The sequence below is a fragment of the Liolophura sinensis genome, chromosome 13, assembly GCF_032854445.1.
Source record: "Liolophura sinensis isolate JHLJ2023 chromosome 13, CUHK_Ljap_v2, whole genome shotgun sequence".
Lineage (NCBI taxonomy): Eukaryota > Metazoa > Mollusca > Polyplacophora > Chitonida > Chitonidae > Liolophura > Liolophura sinensis.
The window spans coordinates 7,460,331-7,484,616 of record NC_088307.1 but is presented as its reverse complement, the minus strand read 5'-3'; the positions used below and the strand labels follow the sequence as shown (position 1 = coordinate 7,484,616).

The window sequence follows — 24,286 nt, the reverse complement described above, 5'->3', positions numbered from 1 at the left end:
TGTAAGTCGATCTGTGTGTTCACCTGTCAGTCAGTCGGTCAACTAGACATCCCTTTTTTTTTTAAGTACTCACCGGTTTGTCCATTTTATGACATAGGCGTACTATCTTATAACGTTGGGCTAGAGTACAAGGCATCAAAAACTTTTGTGGAGTTGTCAAAGCTATAGTGAATTTGCGATTGTTAAAATGGTTATACGTTATCCAGGTTCCGAAGAGAGCCAGCAAGCTTGCGAAGCGATGTAGAGTTGTTCCGATTATTATATGTTTAATTATTTGAATGGTGTTTTACGCCGTACTCAAGTATATTTCGCTTACATGACGGCGGCCAGCATTATGGAGGGAGGAAACCAGGCAAAGCGCCGGCAAAACTCACGACCATCTGCAGGTTGCTGGGAGACCGTCCCACGTACGGCTGGAGAAGCCAGCGTGAGCTGGACTTGAACTCATTGCAACCGCTTTGGTGGGATTCCTCCTGAGTGACTGCGCCGCGATGGCGTGCTAACCCCCTCGGCCACGGAGGCCCACATTCTTCCGAGGTAGCGATGTTCCGAGGTATAGTGATATTGCGAGATAGCGATGTACTCCTGACAGCGGATGCGTCGCTCTCTACCTTTCGCTTTACATCACTGCCACCAATAGACAAGGATGACCTTTGGGGCCTGTGAGACGCACGAAGGCTTGTTTTGACTTAGCACCATCACTTGTGTCCTCTCGTGGAACTATTTAATCTAAATCCATCAATCAAATTGTTTTGGGTGTTAGAATCATGTAGTACACACTTTAGATAAAGAGAATGCGTACGTATAAATTATCATTAGAGACAATGGTTCACGCGGATTGTTTGATTTTTCTAACATAATTTCCTGTCTCATCACCGTGACCTCAGCGTTGTTCAAGATTTGTGTACAAAATTTTCTACAGGTGGTAGTGATATAAAGCGAGAAGGCAGAGAGCCATACATGCGCTGTTGAGAATATGATAGCGATGTTGTGAGATATAGAGATGTACACGGAAGTTCAGACGATGATTTGCCGTTCTTCCACGGCCAAATTTAATGCTTTGAGCAGGATTGGACACACCAGGTTCAGATAACAAATAAAAAAAAAAAACGAAAGAAGAAGACCAAGATAATTTATTTCGCACTGCTGGTCTTCCTTCAACTTACAATAGTTTATTTCTCACTCCCCGTCTTTCATCCCACGGTAGTTTATTTCTCACTCCTCGTCTTTCGCCCAACGACAGTTCATTTCTCACTACCCATCTTTCATCCCACGACAGTTTATTTCTCATTCCCTGTCTTTCACCCCACGATAGTTTATTTCTCACTCCCCGTCTTTCAACCCACGACAGTTTATTTCTCACTCCTCGTCTTTCATCCCACGACAATTTATTTCACACTCCTCGTCTTTCACCCCACGACAGTTTATTTCTCACTCCCTGTCTTTCACCTCACGACAGTTTATTTCTCACTCCCCGTCTTTCAGCCAACAAAACATTATTACTCACTTCCCATCCTTCACCTCATGATAGTTTATTTCTTACTCACCGAATTTCACCCCACGATAGTTTATTTTTTACTCACCATCTTTCACATCACGGCAGTTCATTTTTTACTCACCAACTTTCACCCCACGATAGTTTATTTCTCACTCCCCGTCTTTCATCCCACAACAGCTTATTTCTCACTCCCCGTCTTTCACCCGACGACAGTTTATTTCTCATTACCTGTCTTAGACCCCACGACAGGTTATTTCTCACTCCCCGTCTTTCACCTCACGATAGTTTATTTCTCACCCACCCCATGCCCCTCATCTTTCACCCCACTACAGTTTATTTCTCAATCCCCGTCTTTCAAGTCACGATCGCCCAATGACACGTCCAAAAGTCCCTCCACTGACAGCTTTTTCACAGTCTCTCCTTTTGAAGCCAAGATTTCTTCTACGTTTCTACAATTAAGGAAAGACACAAAAGCATATTAGTGCTAAATGTTAAATTCGCCGTGTACCAGTTGTTACATACTGTATGTTCCTATACCGATACACGTTGAGCGGACTGATACCTAATAAACTGGTGGCTTAGTCCAGTTTTAAATTCTTGGTATGTTGGGCAATTCTAGACCAGTGACGTCTAATAAATTGCAATTAACATCACTGAATTTTTTTTACCAAATTCTGTTTAAACCATGGTGCTAGGGGGAGTGTAATTTGGGACTATTTATGCTATTTACATGAACAGTTGGAATAAAACCATAACTGAGGTAAGAGGCCGTATTCACCGGTTACGTGTGACCATTCGCGAAATATCACACTGTCGTCGCTGCTATGGATTTACTCTCTATGCTGTACGTCTTTTATACTGTTGGAAATGAAAGGTAAGACGATCCAGGTCTTGTTCCAATCAGGGTTCTTTTTCACTCTGGTGTTAAAACTTTGACACGTTCCATTCGCTCTGCGTTAACACGTGTGTTAAACAATCGTGCATGCCCCCTGCAGAGTCCGTGGAAAAACCACCGCAGCTAAAAAGACGTGATTTCACGTCAGGTGTCAACGGCGCTGTCGAGTCGACAGACAGATGTGTGATCAATCTATAGTAACTACCGTAAAATAACGCCTTCTATCTACGTTAGTTTGCGAGAGCCCCCACCTTGTCTTGCCGATATCTGCGAGAACTCGCGAGACTCCTGAAACGCCGATTGGGGTTATTCCCATTCTCGAAGAGTTAGCGGACGTCTTATGAGAAAACCAAACGCGTGTCTGTGGAAACAGGCCATAGGACTGCTTTCCTAAAAATCATAACCAATTTTCAGGGCATCAGTAACCTGGTTAAGATTACTGGAGGATCGTACAAGAAACTGGGCTGTCACAAGGTTATACACGCACATCATAAAATCTGTTTAGAATAAACTTTCTCCAACAAGTAACTATAATTATAATCTCTGCTGAGAGGTTACTTTTTACCATTCAGACAATTCTCATCATTTCCACGCCGTTTTCACAGGTTGACATAGGTGAAAGTTAAATGAAAATATATACCATAGACCTACATCTCGTCAACTTTTGGTTTGAGGCACAAATTTCTTATTTTCTTACTTAAATGTTGGCATTTTATGAACCATATAACAGGATAATTTATGCGGTAAATCACAAAGCTGCTACGAAACACGATTATATGATCTGTTGCTCACAACACGGAGATATAGATAACATCTATTTATACCTCCATGTTCACATATGCGTATATATTTGCAAACATTTAACTCTAGATTCGAGCAGCGCAGCCACGAGGGTTACTTTGCAAATCATGATCGAATGTATCATCAAGAATATTTTCCTATATCTTTGTGCAGAGGAGTTCTATTTTAGTCTGGTATAGTGTCTTGTCGAAAATGAACTCTTTTAGATAGCTGTGCACACAAGTTTGGGAGAAAAAATTATGACAGTGAACAGTTTCAGAAAAAAGGCGATAACGGTAAAAATCATGATATGCGAGCATTATAACTCTCCAATCTGAGACGCATAACATATCTGTAACTAATATGCGTGCCGCATGTTGGATTCGTTGCTCACCTTCCCTGGACGTCAGAGAACCACCCCAGATTGTCGGCTATCAAATGGTTGCTGCCGCAGCCATCACACCGGACGATTACTACACCTTTTTTATATGACAGCTTTGAAAATGTCTTTGTACAGCGGGTCTGGCAGATTTTACACGTGAAACCAATAGCCAAGCGACCTTCTATCGGTCCCAGCGGCCGTTCTGCTGCTCGACTGTCTTCGGGGTCATCTGCTAGTTCCGATCGACCTCGATCTGATCCAGAATCGCTACTGAAAGGTCTTTCAAAGACCGACATCCATGATGAGACGGAGTGTGCCTTGTTGTAACGAGTTGGACCAAGTAACAACCGTGGTGACTTGGAGACTGGCAGCGCTTGAGTGCGCGTCATATGGTTTGTGGTGTGCCTTGCTGATGTGACGGTGATCGTACGCCACCAACTAAATGGTCTGCAGCTGATGATAGCAATTCCTGAATTTGTTGAGGTTGATGCAAAAGTAAACCGTTTCCAACCGCCATCTATACCGGACAACTCTCTGGTTCCCAACAAGTCTTTGCCGACTGCTAGTACAGATTTACCACATCGGTTTAGGAGTGGAGCTCGTGCCATTGATGAGAGATTTATCAGTGATTGACAAATGTAGATATCCAGTGCCTGAAACAGCACGTGAGGCGCGTGAATCAAAACACGGAAGTAGCTCTTCAATGTTTGGTGGTAAATTTAGACTCACGAGTAAACATGGGCAACAACAACACCAATGATATATGTTGAGAAGCATAAGGTTGTAAGGTGAAAAAGTGGCGTCGATAAATCATGTCTAGACTGTTAGTTCGAAAACTTTGTTCGTATCGCGGATGTATGCCTTACGTGCATCGCTGTCCACGCCGGACAATTGTGAATTCAACTTCAGGTAGCTATAATCTGTGCAATGCTCCGTGCTCAATAATCACGAATGTAAGAAATAGGTGTTATGAAAGGGAACGTTGCGTTTGCCCCGTGACTTTTAAATTGTTAGTGATCCAGGACGCAGGGCACCGAGCTGATAACACACTTCCCTTTCCTGCAATTAATACTGTATTTCATCCAAACTTAAGTCTTGGTATCAAAAGTATTTTTGGGGCCTCAGTGGCTCAGTTGGTTAGCCAGCCATCGCAGCGTAATGACCCAGGAGACTCTCACCAATGCGGTCACTGTGAGTTCCAGTCCATCTCATGCTGACTTCCTCTTCGGCCGTGCGTGAAAGGTCTGTCAGCAACCTGCGGATGGGCATGGGTTTCCTTGGGCAGAGAGGTTTCCTCCCACCATAAGGCTGGCCATCATCCGGCATCGTATAAGTGAAATATTTTTGAGTAGGGCGTAAAACACCAATCAAATAAATAAATGGAATGTATTTTAAGGCCATTGTGTGTTTCTAAAACTGCAATTTTACATACCAAACTTTAAGTGAAAATGCACCTGAAATACAGTATACTTTCGCTCCAACCTGCCCAGCACAAGTAAAATGTATGAACAGTAAGCTGTTACAGCTGGGCAATACTTGACGGAGATGGGTGCAGGTCAGCAGGCTTACATATGGGGAAAGTTAATTCAGTTAAATTAAACTTTGCTGCCTGTTTCACATCCACAACGTATAGGGCCTTGAGACATACAAGTTCTTTGAAGTTCCACGTGCGGGTGCTCGCGCATATGTCAGAAATGGGCGTTAGAAAATGCCCCATTCACCCAACACTCTTGTGCGAAGGCCATGTACTGCCGGGGTTCTAACCCCAACTTTCGGTATGTGCACGGGTCCCCCCCCCCCCCATGCGGAACTCAAGAGAACTCGCATCTCTCATGCATGTTTGCTACCCTAACTCCATAATAAATTCCTCAAAAATGGCATGTAGTTTAATGTTTCAGGCAATAAGGTGCTGCACTGTTACCTGACTAGGTCATTTAACATGTCAAAAATTAAGTCTGTGTCACACTTATTTTAGCTGCTATAATCAGCTATTTCAGTCCTCTCTGTCTACATATTGATTAGTTAGCCAAATTTTTTACCTGCCAAATTTTAACATTGGCCAATCACGAGCTGATTGTTGGCCTGAGTGCAAGTCAACACGAAACCCTACTTGCTTGTCCTCACAAGATTATTAGGGACGGGCTCTGCAGCTTGCAGACATCTGGATTGTCAATCAATTAATACCTCTGGTATTGTTAAATAAACAGCACTTCACTTGATTGATATTTCAGCGGTCAGTATTCTGTGGGAAACTTGTAGAAACAGATATTGCGCATGTACATCTTTCTTTTCTTCTTTTTTTTTATACCTGCCTTCCTTTTCCTTAACAGAGTGGCAAGATGATGGAGAAGAGACGATCAACTGTACTGGAGAGAATTACCCCGGTCATGTCCCGACCTCAGTCTTCCAGAAAACATTGCTATCTATCGGGGCAGCGGGCATGGCCATTATTAACCCAGCTAGGGATGGTAATGTCTGCACAGAGCTTGTGATATTGGACAATTGACACTAGGTTTTTACTGGTGGCTTTATGATTAGTTTTTTGTATGACCTGTAAAATGCTCAGGGTTTTCTGGTGGCTTTATGATTAGTTTTCTGTATGACCTGTAAAATGCTCAGGGTTTTCTGGTGGCTTTATGATCAGTTTTTTGTATGACCTGTAAAATGCTCAGGGTTTTCTGGTGGCTTTACGATTAGTTTTTTGTATGACCTGTAAAATGCTCAGGGTTTTCTGGTGGCTTTATGATTAGTTTTTTGTATGACCTGTAAAATGCTCAGGGTTTTCTGGTGGCTTTATGATTAGTTTTTTGCATGACCTGTAAAATGCTCAGGGTTTTCTGGTGGCTTTACGATTAGTTTTTTGTATGACCTGTAAAATGCTCAGGGTTTTCTGGTGGCTTTATGATTAGTTTTTTGTATGACCTGTAAAATGCTCAGGGTTTTCTGGTGGCTTTATGATTAGTTTTTTGTATGACCTGTAAAATGCTCAGGGTTTTCTGGTGGCTTTATGATTAGTTTTTTGTATGACCTGTAAAATGCTCAGGGTTTTCTGGTGGCTTTATGATTAGTTTTCTGTATGACCTGTAAAATGCTCAGGGTTTTCTGGTGGCTTTATAATTAGTTTTTTGTATGACCTGTAAAAAACACAGGTTTTTCTAGTGGCTTTATGGTTAGTTTTTTGCATGACCTGTTAAAAGCACAGGTTATTCTGGTGGCTTTATGATTAGTTTTTTGCATGGCTTGTGAAAAGCACTTCGCTTTTGCAAAGATAACATTGCATGTGTGCACCTAAATTTCAAATTCATGTTCTTTTTTTGTTTGGCTTTGGTGTTTTTTTCTTTTTTCCATGTTATTGATCACTGACATAATTGGTTGATATTAATACAATTCAGGAGTGGAATTAAAGTGAATGTAGTTGACAGATACGACACCTTTAATAATTGGCATAATTTCTCGGGATATCAAATTTCAAATCATACTATCAGAATATGTGATGAATGGAGTTACAGCACATCCTCTGCCGAAAACTTTCAACTTTTAATTTTTTTGTTAGTTATTATTTTTATTTATTTATTTATTGAACATTTCTGTGCTTATTTCATTTATTTATTTTGTTGTTTTCACAGAGAGTTACTTTGTTTTTCAGATATGATTGCTGCATTAGGTGAAACAACTGGATATTATGCTTTACAAAATATGCGCAGAAAAATGCAGGCAGATGACGTGGGCCGACAGATTTTGGAGTAAGAGAAATACTTGCATTGTTTGATTCATATTAAGACAAGTCTAATTCTCTAACAAGAACTGAATCTAGTTATTAATAAATCATCTATCTTTTCTTAAATCACTTTCACCAAATTAGGGTGGTTCCAATAAATGTGCTTATCTTTTTGCATATAAAAATGTGAAATTACTTGTAATGTATAAGCATGTATTAAAGGTTGAAAGACTTCATCTGCGGATTACACCACAATTTACACTCAGAAATCCAGCAGTCTACCAGCTTATGAAATTCCCACTAGATACTGCTCAAATAAGTGAGCACTTAAAGGCTGCTCCCGTTACAAGTTTTATGTGTACCATATTTACTGACTGGGTTTCAGGGAGCGACCAATCATTAACACACACACCGTAGACATCAACTACCTGGGCACCTTACCCGACGACACATTTGGGAAGGCTTACTGGAGGTTCCTTGATGACCATGTGAATACATTTACTCGTTAAAATCATTTATTAATTAGAGAAGTGGGATCCTTGCTATCTCAAGTATTAGTATTGCAGCAACACCTGATTACATGAAGGTGACAGATTTGAACCAATCTCTTGTTAGGTTGGCTGCAGCCATCCAGGGCCAGATAATGGCGATTTTTCATACCCGTAATGGGTGTCCAAATTCAGTCATATGGAAAAGTTTAAATTCAAACAAATTAAAATGAAATGAAAAATTTATAAAATGTGCTTGTGTTCATTAATTTGATATTGAAAATGTGTGATTTATAACTGCGAATTCCTCTATTAAAATCCTTGGTATTTATTGTCATATTTAGCTTAGTATTTGGTTTTGATATTTGAACTACATTTCTTGATTTAGCCCAAATTGTAGGACTTGAAAGGTCACCCAAATGAAGACTTTGTATTTCAACCTACAATGAGTCAGCAGGGGGCCTCCGTGGCTCAGTTGGTTAGCGCACTAGCACAGGGTAATGACCCAGGAGCCTGTCACCAATGCTGTCATTGTGAGTTCAAGACCAGCTGGCTTCCTCTCTGACCATACATGGGAAGGTCTGCCAGTAACCTGCGGATGGTTGTGGGTTCCTTCCGGGCTCTGCCCGGTTTCCTCCCACCATAATTCTGGCCGCTGTCGTATAAGTGAAATATTCTTGAGTACGGAGTAAAACACAAATCACATAAATAAATAAATATAAGTCAGCATTTGCTGGTTTACTCTTGGAACTCCCGTTTCCTTTATGTGTGAAAAATTGTTCATTCATATGTTTTAAATACCAATGAACTATGCAAATAATTGAGTAAAGCCCCACAAACAGTGACACCAGGGATATATAGAAATTCCCTATCCGAGGCCAGGATTCAATCCACACTTTGTGTTCCAGCTCTTCAGATGTAAATCTCAGTGTACATATCTGTACATTATGTTGGCCATTTTAAGCACTCCTTGCTTATTTCAGGGTTTTAGTCCAGATGCAAGAGCTCCTGTTCGATTTGTTGACGACCCAGAACTTATGTACATCATGTTAAGGTACAGACAATGTCACGACATGTTCCACACTGTCACAGGTAAATGTGAGGTGATGTTAGGGTACAGACAATGTCACCATATATTCCACACTTCACAGTAAATGTGAGGTGATCTTAGGGTAGAGACAATATCACCACATGTTCCACATTGTCACAGGTAAATGTGAGGTGATGTTAAAGTACAGACAATGTCAACACATGTTCCACACTGTCACAGGTAAATGTGAGGTGATGTAAGGGTACAGACAATGTCAGCACATGTTCCACACTGTCACGGGTAAATGTGAGGTGATGTTAGGGTACAGACAATGTCAGCACATGTTCCACACTGTCACAGGTAAATGATGAGGTGATTTTAGGGTACAGACAATGTCACCACATGTTCCACACTGTCACAGGTAAATGTGAGATGATGTAAGGGTACAGACAATGTCACGGCATGTTCCAAACTGTCACAAGTAAATGTGAGGTGATGTTAGGGTACAGACAATGTCACAGCATGTTCCACATTGTCACAGGTGAATGTGAGGTGATGTATGTGATGTTAGGGTACAGACAATGTCACCATATGTTCCACACTGTCACAGATAAATGTGAGGTGATGTTAGGGTACAGACAATGTCATGGCATGTTCCACACTGTCACAGATAAATGTGAGATGATGTTAGGGTACAGACAATGTCACGGCATGTTCAGCATTGTCACAGGTAAACGTGAGGTGATGTGAGGTGATGTTAGGGTACAAACAGTGTCACCACATGTTCCACACTGTCACAGATAAATGTGAGGTGATTTTAGGGTACAGACAATGTCACCACATGTTCCACACTGTCACAGATAAATGTGAGGTGATGTTAGGGTACAGACAATGTCACCACATGTTCCACACTGCCACAGATAAATGTGAGGTGATGTTATGGTACAGACAATGTCATGGCATGCTCCACATTGTCACAGGTGAATGTGAGGTGATGTAAGTGATGTTAGGGTACAGACAATTTCACCACATGTTCCGTACTGTCACAGATAAATGTGAGGTGATGTCATGGCATGTTCCACATTGTCACAGGTAAACGTGAAGTGATATGTGTGATGGTAGGGTACAGACTGTGTCACCACATGTTCCACGCTGTCACAGGTAAATGAGAGGTGATGTATGTGGCATTTTCTGAAATTTCTAAAATACTTCACCCTCAGAAAAAGTGTGATAGTTTCGGCTAACTTTTACATGTTAAAATCATATTTTTGCCATAAAAGTGGACCTGTTTTTTGGAAAACTTGTGTAAGGAGTTATGAGGATGGATGTCATGAAATTTTGTTCCTGGATTTTTTCTACATATATTATGATTGTTTTAGGATTATTTTGAAACAATCAAGGTTGAAAATTACAGGATATAATCTTCTGGGCTTTGACGGATGAGTTCCTAAACACATTGCCCAAGTTCTTTTGATCTGTGGAGTGAAATGTATATTTTTAGAATGTGAGATACTTATTAACTGAGGTAAATACCCCACACCACGACCACCACCCTCCTCCCACACACACACACACACACACTCCCTGTATTGTCTGTCTTCTCTCCCGGCAGGAATGCCGCCTAACATGTTGGGTGAAGTGGTTGTGAAGTGGATAGAGGCCATACAGACGGGGCTACCGATGTGTGTGATGGGAGCCCTAATGGGGCCCGTTAGATTTGGCCCAAGGTAAGTCGAGTGATGCCAAGACAATAAAACAGATATGGTGATAATTTTATCAAGAAAAGAAGAAACTGTCCCAAAGTAGGAATTTATCTGGGACTTGCCATGGTGAAGACGTCTACCAAGTTTCAGTTCTGACTAATAAAGCTGTTTAGAGAAAACGTCTGGCAAACTATCAGCGTCAATAGCTGGACAAGAAATGGTCATACTTTTCTCGAAAGTGAATGAATTAACGTGAAACTGTAACTTGTCATGGTCAAGTGATCCATCAAGTTTCAGTATGGCAAACTGTTTAAAAGAATCTCCTACACAGGTCCAAAATGGCAATTATTTTGTCGAAAATGGACAAAACAGAGTGAAACCTAAACTTGGTACTTGTATGTAACTTGCCATGGTGAAGACATGTATCAAACTTTAATTCAATACTGTTAGGGAGTAGACCCCAGAAGAATTCTGCATTTTCTGGTTTTCTGATTCCCCAGATGGCAGAGGAAGTACCTGCAGACGTATCTGCCGTGGGCTATCAAATGTGGCAGTAGCGCCAAATTCCTGATGGCTGTGTACTATGAGAAGCATTGGGAACAAAACCTAGAGGACTTGCGCCGAGAGCTGGACATAATACCACTTCCGGTAACAGGCAGTCCGCGAATGAAGGACAGCTCCTGACAAAGTATCATACACCGAGATCTAAAAGTCACACCACAGGGGAAACGCAGATGGAGGACAGCTTCTGGTGAAGAGACATGCACCGAACAGGACACGGGTGAAGGGCAGCCCTGATAAAGAGACTTAAAGGGAAACAAGTTTAGAACTCTTTACACGCCCTGCGGGCGAATAAATGTGTGTCATACGTGAGAAATTTCCTCAGTGACTTGCATGAGTGCACAGCAGTTGAGTGAAAACTAAATGAATCAGGATTAACTTTGAAGACCAGGGGACGATTTCATAAAGTGAATTCTGACTGAAGTTAGAATTTGAAATGCTATCTGAAATCAGATTTCAGAAATTAAAAGTTTGTCCACCTCATCAGTGTTGTCTTAAGACAAATGCATGCAAGTTTCATTTTCCAGTAGCAAAAACTAAGCATTATGATGCAATTTTAAATTTTGACTTATGTGGAATCCGTCCCAGATATTCCGTTATCTGCCGTTCCCAAGCTGCAAAATATGCCTAAGTGTGTGTAACCCTAAGCTAAGTATACCCGAGAGGCTAAGACGGAATTCGACTCCACTGGTCGTACGGAGTTGGTGTAGTGGCTGATGACCGTACGACTTTAGATTGGATCGATATAACGGCTCCACGTAACAATTGGATATACAACCCCAGTTGAGCCTCGTCGCTGTTTCCCATACACAAGCGGTTACCGCCATAAACACAGCGGCCATGTTGATTTCTTGGGTCTTAATATCCGGTGTATGCCAAGCTTAACCTTATAAAATAGCTAGTTATATCCACATTGATGAGTTGACAACCAGTTTTTATTACACTTTCACTACTGATAACGTACGAGAAAAACGTACATTATAAGTAGTTCGGCAAGGTCAAAGTGTTGGTCAGAGGTCAAGGTCATCATCCATTGCAGTAGCAAAAACGTGATAACACAACCCAAAGAAATATTTCACAATTGCGGGCGCATTATATATGATATAAGAAATACCTATGCTTTGAAGATGTGTTCATTAAATGATAAAATTATGGCACACTTGGTTATTCAATGGTTGTTATTTCTTGTTTTGATATAACCAGAAGATCAGTCCGTTATTTTCGGTATGTTGCTTCGACGCACGGCCTAAGTTAAACTGTAATCCAGTCACTGTAATTTCGACCGCGTCAGTGGCCTAATCGCTTCGTTGTCGGGAGACTTGGGATCGAACCCGCCTCGGGTCATACCACAAATGAGATGACGGTGGACGATGCGCTAATAAAAAGCGCTAAGCAAAAGTTACATGTATCAATCTTGATCTTCCGGAGTCTGGCTGTCCGTTGCGGTTTCGTATTACAATGCTATTAATGCGTCTCCTGCAATTTGAGGCGGCCACTCCCCCTCCAACAGCATGTAGTAAATCCGCATTTGACACTGCGAGCTGACAATGTTTTACAGCGTCTTTCTCATGGTTGTCCATGTCCGACCACCAATACAAATTGCCTAGTATCTGTCTGATTTTGACAAGGCCTTGAAAATTGACTTGCAATTTTTTTTTTTTTTTTTTGTCTCAGGCCAGCAGTCAAGAACATGCATCAAGAGTTTGTGAGATGCCTAGTCTGATAGCGTAGCGTCGATCACGTGTTTCGGGAGCTAATATGACAACATTTTTGTCATTCAGGAGAATTTCACAATCACAGGACCTTGTTTCAAATCGGTAGATCGCCCTTACGTGCTTATACCATGATATACCCTATACCCTTGGCCCTTATAAAAAGTAAAGGCTGGAAGCGCCAGCCCACCTAACACCATCTCAGCTAAGTTGAATGGACTCAAAGCATTCTTCAGTCCGTTTTGACATACATCTCTGTTGATGCTATCCAGCACATTCTGCCATTCTCGACGTCCAATCCACACGTATTTTTCGTATCAAAGACACATATCGGCCTGACAGTATTAGACCACTTTTCGCAGCGATTACTCAGTACGCACCTTGATTACCATGATCTCGCTTCAACTCAGGGACGAGTAGTTCGTCAACGCCATATGGAATCTTACCTTCTTGGCCACTGGTTACCTTCAAAGACGGCTGATTTCTGTTGCAATATGCGATAGTTGGACCTATAGTTATAGTCAAACTATTTAAAACTGGTAAAATGGCTCCTGCCTCAGCGGTGACCGAGTCGCATATTTGGGTCTGGCGTGCCCTTACGGGAAGGAACATATACATGCGATGTTGTGTGTGCGGGCGAGCTGAGATGTAAGATCCACAGTTGACACCTGTTTTGGATTCTTGCCATCGTTTAGAGCGGACTTCTCGGACTAGGCGTGAAATGGTCGGTGTGCGCTTTACCATTGATTGTCACTGTGCCTGTGAAACTTCGCCAACCAAGTATAAATGTATAGGCGTTTAAACAGGCACGTGGGCCTAGGTATGTGGACGGACGATCTACTCAGGTAGTTGGACCTTCGTTACCTTGTTACCTCGCTTGGCTACCTCGTCACCTCGTTGCCTCACCCTGTAGCAGAAAGGTCGAGGTAGTGACATGTCCTCTATCGGGTTCCATAACCACAGTTGCATATCCTAAATATAGATGTGAGCATGTCTGCAGTGCACATGCACTTAAAAGATTTATTTTGTTATTAAAACATAATACTGTGTCATATTCAACATAATGTGCTGTTAGTCTCATAGAATCTTTATGTTGAATTAACAGAATAGATGTGCTACATTTAACAGAATAACAGATGTGATCATGTCTGCGGTGCACATGCATTTAAAGGACCGTTGCTTTTGACTGGTCACAGGGACTTCATCGTTTCAGCACTCTATTGGTCATACACTAAAACAGAAATTCTGTTGCCTGAGTGATGCTAGGATTTATTTTGTTATTAAAACATAATACTGTGTCATATTCAACATAATGTGCTGTTAGTCTCATAGAATCTTTATGTTGAATTAACAGAATAGATGTGCTACATTTAACAGAATAACCTGTTGCAATAGCACAATACATTCTAGCATCACTCAAACAACAAACTTTTTGCTATTGTTAACAGATTAATTTTTTTGTTAAAATTATCATATTCATTTTTTGTTAAAATTATCATATTCATTTTTTGTTAAAATTATCAGATTAATTTTTGTTAACATTAACAATTCTCTAGTACACAGAATGACTCAAAAATATTGTAATAATGTGGTGAAATGTGTCACTTTTTATCTTAAGATATGTTTTCTTTTCTTGTTCATTGTCCGAGTTTTCCTCAACAAAACAAGAATCTCATACTGTAGGCCTTACCCCTTTACAGAGTTACTTCAAAGTACCTTGTCTTCAGGCGAACAGAAGTTCAAGAAACGAGAGTATGAGCCTTATGTTGGGTCACTTAAAAACACCTCACCGTCAGGCGAAACAAAGAAACGAAATTATAAACCTTTTATGTAATAGCACTTCACCCTCGGGGGAAATAAAAGTTCGAGTAGCGAGATTATGAAATCTACAGTCACTTAGGCGAAACAAAAGTTCCAGAAGCGAGCTATATGAACCGTTTATGGCGTCACTTCAATGCTCCTGCCTGTAAAGTGAGTTCCGAAAACGAAGAAGACTTTGCTGCCCTGCCCATTAGAAGGGATGCAGTGTAACCACTGGCATTTACGAAAATGTTTCAAAAAACACAGGACACTCCAGTCATCGTTTGTATCATTATTATTTAAATTTATATAATTTATATATTCAATATGTTTGTGGCACCTGTGTGGAATGCTTATTGGATATGAAGACAATATAACATTGTCGGTCTCTTTTTTATATAGTGTAGACATTTCGGAATAAATGGAGGAAGCTAGCATGAGCTGGACTTGAACTCACAGCGACCACATTGGTCAGAGCCTCCTCACTGGGTCATTGCGCCGCGCTGCACGCTAACCACGGAGGCCACGGAGCCCCCACCGCCCCTGTAAAGCCCCTCCAATACACAATGACGCCAAACAATTAAACTAATATGATGAAATGTGTCTCTATTTAAATGATGATATGTCTTCATTTCCTGTTCATCGTTCTAATTTTCCGTGACAAAACAACAATCTTACAGTTTAAACCCTTTACAAAGTTACTTCAACTTTCGTTCGTCAGGCGAAACACAAGTTCAAGAAATGAGAAAATAAACCCTTTCTACAGAGTCATTTAAAAGCACATCGCCGTTAAAACAAAAGTAAGTCAGTGCGGGCTACTCTCTTTTGTTGAGAAAGTCTGCATGTTGTTTGAGTGATGCTACAGTGTATTCTGTTATAACGTAATACTGTGTAATATTCAACATAATGTCCTGTTATTCTAATACAATCTTCATGTGAATATAACATAATCTGCTGCAACAACAGAGGAGGCTACAACATCACCAAGACTTTCAGTTAAATAAAACAGATTTTTAAAATTTTTTTTTACAGAGCATTTTATTTTATTGTAATTCCTTTTAGAATAACATGCCATTAGGCCTCAGTGAAGGATATGACAAGATATAGTGGACAAATGCATATCCACTCAACGGAGTGAAACAGGAAGTTGGGAACTCGCTGGCTCTATATTAGGAGGCTGCATACACAACGCATGCGTATTTCCGCCCCATGTGTTTGGTAAATGACATCCTAACGCACACCCTTTTATATGGGTTTAAAGTGGGTCAGGCCTGGGATGTTTCATGAATGAATCTGACGTGATGTGAGACCCGGGTATTTTGTTTACCTCCATTTTCTACCCAAGGCTGCACGTCTATAGGCTTACCGGATAGCAACTTGTCAGTATATATATATGTCAGGCTTGACAAGTGTTAATTCAGTATCGTCGCTGAGGTAAGCTTACTGTGTATGTCGAAGCTATAACTAGCTAGTTTTTTTAGTTAACATTGTTCATATGTCAACGTGCAGGTTGGCCCATTGAGTCGTGCTATACGTAAAGGTGAGTTCACATGCAAGATTTTTGCTTCCGACTGTCCATCAAGTGAGTTGTATACGATTGTATTTGAGCCCAACTTCAGAGCTCTGTATACAATCGGGCAACTTTCAAACCAGTAACGAACTGTATCCACTGTATGTAAAGGGGCAGATATGGGTGATATATTATGTGGACATGTTCTTAGAGATGCCAGCCTGATAAAAATGAAAATGACTCAGTGGCCTTGAGAATGTGAGATCATTGCAATTCATTTTGTCTTGTCCTATAACCTATACCCATCCACATGTCGCCATCGGTGACCTAAGTATGTATGCAAGCCTAGCTACGTATACTGCGTGCATTCGTATTTCGTCCATCAGTATCTGCAACCAATATTTTGAAGCATTCTGATACAACTATGGGGTGTAGGCATAGTGAAATAGTTCATCTTTCACTGAAATTAATTTAGGTGAAAAAGTGCGATATTATGTTGACACAGTATTATGTTATTATAACAGATGCATTCGACCATCACTCAAACAACAGACTTTCTGTGAAAATTAACACATTATTTTATTTTTGACGAGTGTTGCGTCAAAAGTGTCAGTAATATATAACAGCATTGTAACATGGCGATAGTATATCGAGAAAATATAGATGTTCTTCTCGTAGAATGTGACTGTATAGTCGAATGCAAATAGAACAAGCTGCATTTCTTACCTCGTGTTCACACGGCGCCATTTGTCGAATTCTACAAATCCTGTAGCGCTTGTCATATTGTCATTCACGACGTTTGGAATTCGACGAGTTGCTTGCGTGGTCATTTCTAGAAATCGCACTTTGTGCATATATGTCAAACCTTTTGAATGTAGATGAAATCTTTTGTCGAATTAAATTTAAGCGCTTGTCATATTCTCATTCGACGAATCGAATTCAAAGAGTTGTCAGTACGACAGATGTCACATTGCGAATGGTATAGATGAAACCGGAGTAAATCATCTTTTTTAAGTTTGAATTATGGTTTTGATGTGATCTTTTTTATCATGGTTTTAGTTTACAAAGCTATCTCTATGTCAGGGTAGGCCTATAAGCTAAACAACTGTTAATCTGTGTCGATCTTTAGCTATAGTTATTGCTCAACCTCTTAATTGTAACATTATACATTATCATTCCTATTTTAAAAACAAATTTGGACTTTAAGTTGATTGCACGTTTCAGCACTTACTGCGGTCTATAGGCCTATATAGGTTCACAAATTAAATAAATAGCAGTGGGTAAAACAGGTTCTTGGTGCATGAGATAAGAGGTTTCTATGTGCGAAGCGACTCGTCACTAAATGTACCGGTTCAGACAGCCACTGTTTTACTTAAGGCCATTCATGACCAGCTTGTATGTAGGTTATGGCACCACCTTTTTACGCGCCAAAAAGGAAGGAGGCGCTGTACCAGGGGCTTTCGGTCTACAACACTTTTTGTTTTTAAGAAGGTAAATCAAGAAACTAACCGCACAAAATCATTTACGGTTTGCTTTCAACAGTTAGCTCATGCAGATGCATGGTAAGATCTGTAATGCATCGTTCGAGGAATTATTAACGAGTTCAAAGTTTTATTGTTGTTGGTCCTTTTTGTCTGTAGACTGATAGTCCCTCGGCCTGACCCTTACAAGGGTATTCCCCAGAAATTGCGCGAGTTGCGTAAATTTATATCGAGTCACAAAATACTGAAATCCGGCTGAGTAGCCCAAGCAGGCCGTCATATACAGAAGTAAGCGTTATGGGAGAAAACAAAGCTTACACTAAAAGAAAATCAGTTCATTGTAACAAAGAATCTGCTGCCAGAGTAATTTCTTTTTTTGTAATAGAATGTGTGCGCTATATTTAACAGAATAATCTACTGCAATCACAGAACATTCTACTGCAGCAACAGTATACATTCTTGCATCACTCAGACTTTCTGTTAAATTTAAAATTCATTTTTTTGAGAGTATTTCCATTAATTTATTATTATTATTTCGATTTGCATTATTTAAGTTCCAGATCCGTACAGAGCCCATGGGAAACAACCTCACTTGGACAGGTATACCTGGCCAATCTCCCAACCTAAAGCATCGGCCGAACCACTGGCCTCTGGATTCCACGGCCATTATGTGGACTTCCGGTATAAGCATTTGATCCAAAGCCTTGCGTAGGCGGATGGGCCTCAACATATATCACTTTCATATATAAGAAGAAAAATCCTAAGCATTTTGTTTTTATTTTTTGTAGGACCATCTTTTACCAGGCACGATGGCAGAGCCTACCTACAAGATTTCTTCCTACGCTAAATTTCTTCTGAAGCTTGCCTGTGAGCTCAAGCCGGTGGACTTGGAGGGCATAAAGCTTGTGCTGGCTGCAGAGGAACGTGTGAGATGTGGACGAAGAGAGAACATTCATACAGCCGCTGAGCTGTTCGTCCAACTTCAGCAAATCGAGCTCTTGGGCCCAAGGAACATCTCATTTTTCGAAGAGGTTTTTCCCGCCATCGGACGACAAGACCTCCTGGCGGTAACGTCTGATTTCCGGGAATTATGGGATACGTCACGTGAGATACCTGTGCCGGAAGTCATCCACACTGCAAATTATAAGCTACTTAGCGATATCTGGATCAACAGAGAGAGGGAAGAGACAGAGGACGTATTCGCTGACAACTTTGATAACCAATCGCAGTGCAGTTCACATAGTCGATTGAGTTCTCTTAGCGACGACGAAAAAATGAACCTTTCTAAGAGAAAGAAAAAGAAAACCAAGAGAAAGCGTTCCTCCAGTTCGGGGTCGCAAAGTTCCGTCTCCAAATTACTGGCTAAACTTAAATTGTGAACTTGGATTTTAACCTGTAGGCCTACCGGTAATGTAAAATTTACGACAAACATTCTGCATCAAATTTCATCGCCTTCTTTATTCCAGTCATGCCCGCTCGTCGTCTGAAAGAAAGATGACCCAACTGGTGTAATGACAAAGTATATCCGGTGAATCATTTTTCATGACCGTTTTCATTGCCCGCATGGATCTTAATTTACGATTGATCGTTTTATTTGATTCTTTTTCTTAGCTACACCCTTGTCGTTGTTGCCAAGCATAAAGCTAACGTCCTTGAAACTTTATACCATCTAACTCCTCTATATATAATATGTAAATATTGTTGACATGGGCTGGAGGCCAGGAGTGTAAATGCATGTAACTCTCTACATGTGAGAATCTGGCAGATTTAGCTACGAAAAATATACAGTTCTAAGGTCAATTTATAACTTTGTAAATTCCATGCAGTCTCGTCCCTAAGATCACAGCTCACCTTGTATGTCAAGTGTTACATGTATTTCATACAAAGAAACGTAAGATTCATAATTAAAGTTAGCGTTTATGCGGACAATACTCACGTCACATGCGATCGTGTGCTATAGAGTGCGTTTTTCTTATTGTTTATGTTTAGCTTTTTGTAGAAAAATTTGTCAGTTAAAAGTTAATTAGGCAATGAAAATGTTTTTCTGCAGTTAGCAGGCGGAAATGTAGTTGTTTGAGTTTGTTATATTCATTCAAGCCTAATCATGCAGTTTGAATGTATGCGTTGATTATTTACTTCCATTGAAGAGGTCCACTAGACGTATGATCCGGCTTACATACATTCGCCTCGCTGATGCCAAGCATTGAGATCGAACGTCCTTAAAACTATACAATCGAACTACTCATGTATAGACGCAAATATCGTTGACCTGAGTCATAAGCCTGTAGTGTAAATGCATGTAACACTACGTTCGTTTCGTTGATACCAGGCATAAAGTTAGCGTCCTTAAAACTATACCATCGAACTACTGCGAACATATGTAAATATTGTTGACCTGGGCTAGAAGCCTGTAGTGTAAATGCATGTAATTATCCACGTAGTTTTGTCTCGCTGTTTTCATAGAAAACAGAACCGTCTAGATTCATTTTGTCTTCATATTTAAGTAGATTATGTAATGTGTATTTCATCCAAATATTTGTAAATATTCATCTGTTAATAAACAGAAGTCAACAGAAATAAAATGCGTCTTGATGAGCTACATGTACATATTTAGTAAGGAATTCATGATTAGCTTGCCCGGACCATTTGAGGCTATACAACGGGAAATATTTCACAAAGGTTTGGAGGAAGATTTTAAACTGCATGGCGTGTGTGGTTCATCATCATCATCATCATCATCATTGTTATTATTGTATTTTCACCCCATATACTCAGGAATTTTTCACTTATGTGACGGCGGTTTTATGAGTGGAGGAAATCGGAGTAAACCGCAGACCGTTGGCAAATTACTGATAAACTTTTACACGTGTGACGTAGACTTGTACGCTGTATTGTTGAAAGAAGTTTTTAAGGAACGTATATAGCCACCAAGGCAGAGGGGAATTCCCGTAAGTGTATATACATTCCCTGCCCAAAGAGGCTCACGCTAAAGAAAAGAAACTTGCAAATTGTAGGCAACATCACTGCATTTTTTTAACTTCATCCTGCTTAAGTCATGTTGCTGTGGGGAGTGTAGTGTACTACTACATGTATTTAGGCATTTATATGGACAGTTACGATAAAAACCAAACTCCGGTAAATTACCAAGAGGCGTTGCCAATCAAATACCATTGAAAAGAGTATGCATTTCCTCGTAGGTGCATGGCATAAAAAATTCTAATATGTACTTCAAGTTGATAAATTATAAATAAAGTTAGCGCCAAAATCCGCTGTGGGCGACTCCATTTTGCCTATAAACTAGTCCTGAAGTCTTCTGTGTTAGGAGGACAATTACCGTCGTAAACCGTCGAAGTGGAGTTCGTACATTTCCGGTAAAACTCTTCTTCCCAGAAGGTAGCGAACAGTGCAGTTAGTTTTCCACTTGATGATCGGGAAACCGAAATGTTGGACGCAGGTTCCGAGTTTACACGAACAAGCCTGCAGTTTTAACGACTCTCATTGGCTGAGAAGCAACACACCCCCAGCATGACTTACAGGATGTTAAAGATGGAGGACGCGATGGACTCGGCGATTTATGCCATCTTTGCCGTTTTCAGGCTTTGCGTGTATGGCGAGGAAAAATCGTAAAATTATGGAGCAGGCATCACCAGATAGAAAAGAAATGTGTTCTTTTCAGCCTATAGTGCCAATTTTTTTTGGTCAGTTTTCTTCTCCTGAAAGTGTTTCGTGCCATTACATCTTCGATGCCGGCGATCAACCAGTCTCTTCTCCATACCGCTCAGTGCCACAGAAGTTCTTCCACTGGGTAGCATAACCCGCCTAAAACAATGCGGAGGTGGCGCTAGTGTGGAGCAAGACTTTGATCCAGACTAGATCTGAGATCTGTTTCATTCTTCCCAGCTCAGCTTTCAGAATTACAGACCTGTACTCTTCCATTTATAAACCTGGAATCCGGTGTTTTCGAGTACGCTGTCCTCAACATGTCAAAGCTGCACGCTAAAAAAAAACATGTTTCCTGCACTCCCTCAGTAAAACTTACTTCATATCACCAAGTCATTTATGAATAATACAACGACCACAACGTCACATTTAGCATAAATGTATCTGTTACATTGGAAGCAAGTCAAACTTCGCTAACCGCCATTTTCAATTAGAATCGGTCGCACTCGGCATCCTTCGGAAAAAGATAAACTTGTGCAATAATTTTTGAAACCAGTGAGATGTACATCATATTAGGGGTGATTGACAAATTGTTTGGGAAGAGCAGCTGAGTCCACCCGGGTCACGTGGTTCGAAAATGGAGGTTGTGAAGTTCAGATGCCGTTCGAGTGGAAGCATCGGTTACCGGTACATTTGTGTTATATGCGATGCTATGGTCTTGTTTTCCATCATAATGAGGTGACATGAATTCAGAATTACTTTAAAACTTTAAAATTACTTTAACGGAACACCTCTTTTGTGGCATACAACGTTGACACTTTGGAGACAGCACAGGTGACTGGATCAAGTTCCAGGTTAGCGGGGGAAACGGTTCAGAGTGGTTAATGTGGAAGCTAAGCCGGGAACATGGCCAACTGCTCTCAGAGCTAGGTTCCTGACGTATTCTGCGTACCTTTAATGAAACAATTGGCGCCATCTGACGTCAATGGCAGGGAACCAGCCAAGACTTCGAGCCATTGTTACGTCAAATATGGATTGTATTGTAACGTCTACGCCGTTACAATGTATCAGTTTCTGTTGTAATGTTGGACGTCTTTAGTTGGGAAAGGAACATATGACCTCAATAAAATGACATCTGGGGCCTATGATCTGGGTTTTATGAAGCACCAATGCACCAAGCGCATTATCCACGATGACTTATCTCTTCACTGTATGTTGCCATGGAAAATACGCCGGTCACAATTTGCGACTGCTTCGTAAAACAGGGGCTCGTTCCACAAAGTTGTCGCAACGTTACCTCAAGCACATTTATCATGGTGCCATTTGTCTTCACTGTTGTCAGGGAAATTGCACCAGGCGCAGTTTACGACTGCATCATAGAACGAGTCCCTGAAGCAATTAGCACATCTGACGGCAGAGGGAGGGAACCAGCCTGGTCAAGGTCCTGCTACCTACTAAGCAAGAGCACGCAGACCGTGTACTCTTTCGCTGTTCTATATAGGTCACAGTTTCTGTAGTTACACTCGTGCTCCTATGAATCACTGAATGAGGTAGCAATGCAGCATGACTGGACAGAATGATGTGATTTTTTAAATAACCAATGTGTTTAAGACGAAATTTCCTCTTCAGTTTGTTTGATTTCGACATGAAGAGGACTTTCAAAGAACTCCTGTTTAAATGACCTACGGCTAGTGAATTACTGCCACAGGACGAATATGTAAACAGGACATGCAACAGCTGTGATTGAATTCTGGGAGGGAGAAAGAGAGGGAGATAGACAGAGATCCGCTGCCCGCTACGTTAGCGCTGGATGCGTGGTTCTGTGGGTCAAACATTTCACTATTTTTTCGACATGAACTTATAAATAGTACTTAAACATATATAAAGGCAGATTTCTGTTCAGTCGTGTGCTACAAAACTGCCACAAAGTCGTTTGTATAGCTCAGAATGATAGACATCCAAGCTGATTATAACAGAGCATTTGGGTAACCTGTCATACGTCTCAAACAAACCAATCAAATATTCAAATTTCGAAATATTTGAAGCATATTAAATGTGACTCTGTCACAGCTACTGCTTATTTCGGATAACAAGATGAAGGTAGTATATAGGAACGGAAGTCTGGAGACCTTGAATCAAACCCGGGTTGGGTCATACCAAAGATGAAATAATAGCATTTTGCTGCCACGCTTGGCGCTCAGCAGAGAGGTTACAGCAAGGAAACATGGCTGGTTGGCCCGGTGAAGGGTGGGATGGAGTGTCATGTTTTGTGTCCTCGGCATGATACATCAGTGGCGGCAGCATTTTGGCGACATGGACTCGCACTTCCAGAGAGACACAGTAGGGCCAATATGCACACTTATCTAATCGTCACATGAGTGAGAAAAAAAACCGCTGGTACTATCAAAGCGCAGCTGCGATACATACTTTGACTATATTTAAACAACTTATGAACTGGCATGGTACACGATATTTTTCGCATCTTACCATCATTGCTGGACGTTGTTGACTGTTTCCCTTTGCATGAATGTGTTCCAGTTCCTTACTTTATATACTTCCTTAGTTCTTTGGTGGTTTGTGTTTGAATGTTGTTTTGGAAATTAGTCTTGCGATTACTAGCAATGAATGTCCACTTTTCAGTTAACGGCTTGTGTACGAATGTCTATTTCGAAGCCTTGATTCCGACCGTTTTCTAAATGTAATTATATGTATTTTACGTCACCCGTAGGGTAATTATGATTTTGTTCGTTGCCAACAGCTTTGAAGTGCAATTTGGTTTAGTAAGAAAATTTTGAAAATCTCCGTTTACATGACGCCACAATGTTGTTGCTACCGGCAAGGTACCTCTTAGGTCTATATATACTGGTATCGGTAAAGTCTAAATTATCAGGGTCACCCAATAGGCCTAGAGTTGGTTTTACTCGTAAGTTGGACAACTGCAGGACCAGTTGCAAAATATTTAAACTTTTTAGGTTCTAGTTTTCATTCCAAAATTACACTGTAGACCCCTGTCACCGAGGCTACCAAGAATAGTAAAGGCAAAGAACTCCCAAGGATTCCCGAACCCA

The 24,286-nt window shown here is 40.8% G+C and overlaps 3 protein-coding genes across 3 annotated transcripts; 2 read left to right on the top strand and 1 right to left on the bottom strand.

The window, feature by feature from the left end:
* Positions 1-1,153: 1,153 nt before the first annotated feature.
* Positions 1,154-4,163, bottom strand: LOC135480438 (uncharacterized). The gene is made up of 2 exons (XM_064760272.1): positions 3,568-4,163; positions 1,154-1,947 (listed from the first exon to the last, which is right to left on the bottom strand). Exons 1-2 carry the CDS (start codon positions 4,161-4,163, stop codon positions 1,839-1,841), a joined length of 705 nt encoding a protein of 234 aa, XP_064616342.1. The 3' UTR covers positions 1,154-1,838.
* A 125-nt stretch (positions 4,164-4,288) lies between these two features.
* On the top strand, positions 4,289-11,918 carry LOC135480440 (ubiquinone biosynthesis protein COQ4 homolog, mitochondrial-like). The gene is made up of 7 exons (XM_064760273.1): positions 4,289-4,464; positions 5,886-6,023; positions 7,202-7,298; positions 7,659-7,761; positions 8,745-8,853; positions 10,404-10,518; positions 10,995-11,918. Exons 1-7 carry the CDS (start codon positions 4,368-4,370, stop codon positions 11,176-11,178), a joined length of 843 nt encoding a protein of 280 aa, XP_064616343.1. The 5' UTR covers positions 4,289-4,367; the 3' UTR covers positions 11,179-11,918.
* A 5,882-nt stretch (positions 11,919-17,800) lies between these two features.
* On the top strand, positions 17,801-20,126 carry LOC135480724 (uncharacterized). Its single transcript, XM_064760640.1, has 2 exons — positions 17,801-17,846; positions 18,347-20,126. The coding sequence occupies exon 2, from the start codon at positions 18,368-18,370 to the stop codon at positions 18,935-18,937; it is 570 nt and encodes a 189-aa protein (XP_064616710.1). The 5' UTR covers positions 17,801-17,846; positions 18,347-18,367; the 3' UTR covers positions 18,938-20,126.
* The last annotated feature ends 4,160 nt before the right edge of the window (positions 20,127-24,286 follow it).

Excerpts from the sequence above, each read along its gene's own strand:
- LOC135480724 (XM_064760640.1), top strand. The coding sequence starts at position 18,368 with ATGGCAGAGCCTACCTACAAGATTTCTTCCTACGCTAAATTTCTTCTG.
- LOC135480440 (XM_064760273.1), top strand. The coding sequence starts at position 4,368 with ATGTCTAGACTGTTAGTTCGAAAACTTTGTTCGTATCGCGGATGTATG. Across the intron at positions 4,465-5,885 it reads AATTGTGAATTCAACTTCAG|AGTGGCAAGATGATGGAGAA; the intron begins GTAGCTATAATC and ends TTTCCTTAACAG. Across the intron at positions 10,519-10,994 it reads CCCGTTAGATTTGGCCCAAG|ATGGCAGAGGAAGTACCTGC; the intron begins GTAAGTCGAGTG and ends CTGATTCCCCAG.
- LOC135480438 (XM_064760272.1), bottom strand. The coding sequence starts at position 4,163 with ATGGCACGAGCTCCACTCCTAAACCGATGTGGTAAATCTGTACTAGCA. Across the intron at positions 1,948-3,567 it reads TTCTCTGACGTCCAGGGAAG|AAACGTAGAAGAAATCTTGG; the intron begins GTGAGCAACGAA and ends CCTTAATTGTAG.